The 1751-nt window shown below is 41.6% G+C and overlaps 1 protein-coding gene across 1 annotated transcript; it reads right to left on the bottom strand.

The window, feature by feature from the left end:
* Positions 1 to 587: 587 nt before the first annotated feature.
* LOC140844324 (olfactory receptor 5AN1-like) lies at positions 588 to 1526 on the bottom strand. Its single transcript, XM_073215761.1, has one exon. It carries the CDS (start codon positions 1524 to 1526, stop codon positions 588 to 590), a length of 939 nt encoding a protein of 312 aa, XP_073071862.1.
* Positions 1527 to 1751: the final 225 nt, after the last annotated feature.

Genomic DNA, 1751 nt, shown 5'->3' with positions numbered 1-1751 from the left:
GACATGAGGATGTGACCAAAAATCTATTAGATGGTTAGCACTGAAAGAGGCCTTACACAAACATTAGCTGTCTCAGGCTGCTGTTTCCAGGAGGCATAATCAGACCAATTTGATAGCTTTCTTTCTGTCCAAATGCCCAAACCCTACCTCTGTTTACTCCAAATCTGGTCAGACACAGAAAAAAACATCAATCACCATCATGTCATTGCATTAGAATATTTTGCAGATATGGTTTTCACACTCCTGGAGCCTGTGCTAGGTATCTCTAAGGGTTCAGTCTCAGAATCAAGGAAAGCCCAAATGTTTCTAAACCTTGATGTTTACAAATAGATGTGGACAGATTAATAAATAAATAAACACTCCTCATATAGAATGAATGTAATAGAGATGCAAGACTTAAAAATATTCTGTGTGTGTGGATTTGTATCACGTATTGGTCCATTTTGGTGTGTAATTTATGGCAAATTAAACCTTCTTTGTCCAAACGTAGTGTGAAATTTGTAACCGTCCATTCATATTCTCAGTATTATGACTTAAGATGATCCTGAAGGGATAATATGTTTTAAAAAATCTCAGAAACAGTGAAGTCAGTAATAACCTCCTTTCCTCTGCAACCTCTTCAAGGCATCTTTGATTTCCTTGTTCCTAAGACTGTAAATCAAGGGATTCAACATGGGAGTGACAACTGTGTAGAAGACCGATGCAAATCTGTCGAACTTGGAAGACCCGCCAGAGCTGGAATTCAAATAGACAAAGCTACTTGAGATATAGAAGAAGGAAACTGCTGTCAGGTGAGAAGCACAGGTGTTGAAAGCCTTGGACCTGCCTTTAGCTGTAGTGATCTTCATAATGGAGATGACAATATAGACGTAGGATATCAGGATAACAAGGACACTTATTATTGCAAAGATCATTGTTACTATGGCAAGTATGAGTTTGGCAGAGAAAGTGTCAGTGCAGGACAGGACTAACAGTTGGGGCATGTCACAGAAGAAGTGGTGGATGACATTAGGCCCACAGAAGTGGAGTTGAAGAATGGCACACACTTGGGATACAGAACCAGAGAGTCCAGCCATATAGGATCCCAGCAACATCCTAACACAGAGGGTGGGTGACATGACTGATGAGTAGAGAAGTGGATTACAAATGGCAGGATAGCGGTCATAAGCCATGGCTGTCATGAGACAAGACTCACTCAGTCCCATGGTTGCAGAGAAGAAGTATTGAACAGCACAGCCCACAACGGTGATAGTATGTTGTTCCAGGAAGAAGTCAGAGAGCATCTTGGGGGCTGTGGAGGTCACATAGCAGATGTCTAGGAAGGACAGGTTGCTGAGGAAGAAGTACATGGGTGTGTGGAGGTGGGAATCCATCCTTATTAAGATGATGAGGCTCAGGTTCCAAGTCAGAGTTGTAATGTAGATCACCAGGAACACAACAAAGAGCACTGCTTTGATTCTGGGAAAATCTGAAAACCCCAAGAGGATGAAGTAGGTGATCTCTGTAATATTTCCTTTCCTAATCATAGCCTTGCTGCTCCTAAGATCAGAAAAGAGACAAGAGAAAGAACTGTTGATTCAAGTGAAATGTGATAGCACTACAATTCTACTATGTGCCAGCTTTTTCCTCCACTGAGCACCAGAAAAAGGGAAATGCTCACTGCTCTGGTGGAAACACAGCAGATTTTCACCTCACATTATCAAGGAAAACCTGTTCAGTGCTTCAGGTTCTCAAATAAAGCATGAGTTCCC

This window comes from Manis javanica, chromosome 11 (assembly GCF_040802235.1).
Source record: "Manis javanica isolate MJ-LG chromosome 11, MJ_LKY, whole genome shotgun sequence".
In the NCBI taxonomy this organism is placed as follows: Eukaryota; Metazoa; Chordata; class Mammalia; order Pholidota; family Manidae; genus Manis; species Manis javanica.
Note: the sequence above shows the minus strand (reverse complement) of the source record. Positions and strands in the feature narration are given on the sequence as shown.

Coding starts and splice junctions, on each gene's coding strand:
- LOC140844324 (XM_073215761.1), bottom strand. CDS start 1,526: ATGATTAGGAAAGGAAATATTACAGAGATCACCTACTTCATCCTCTTG.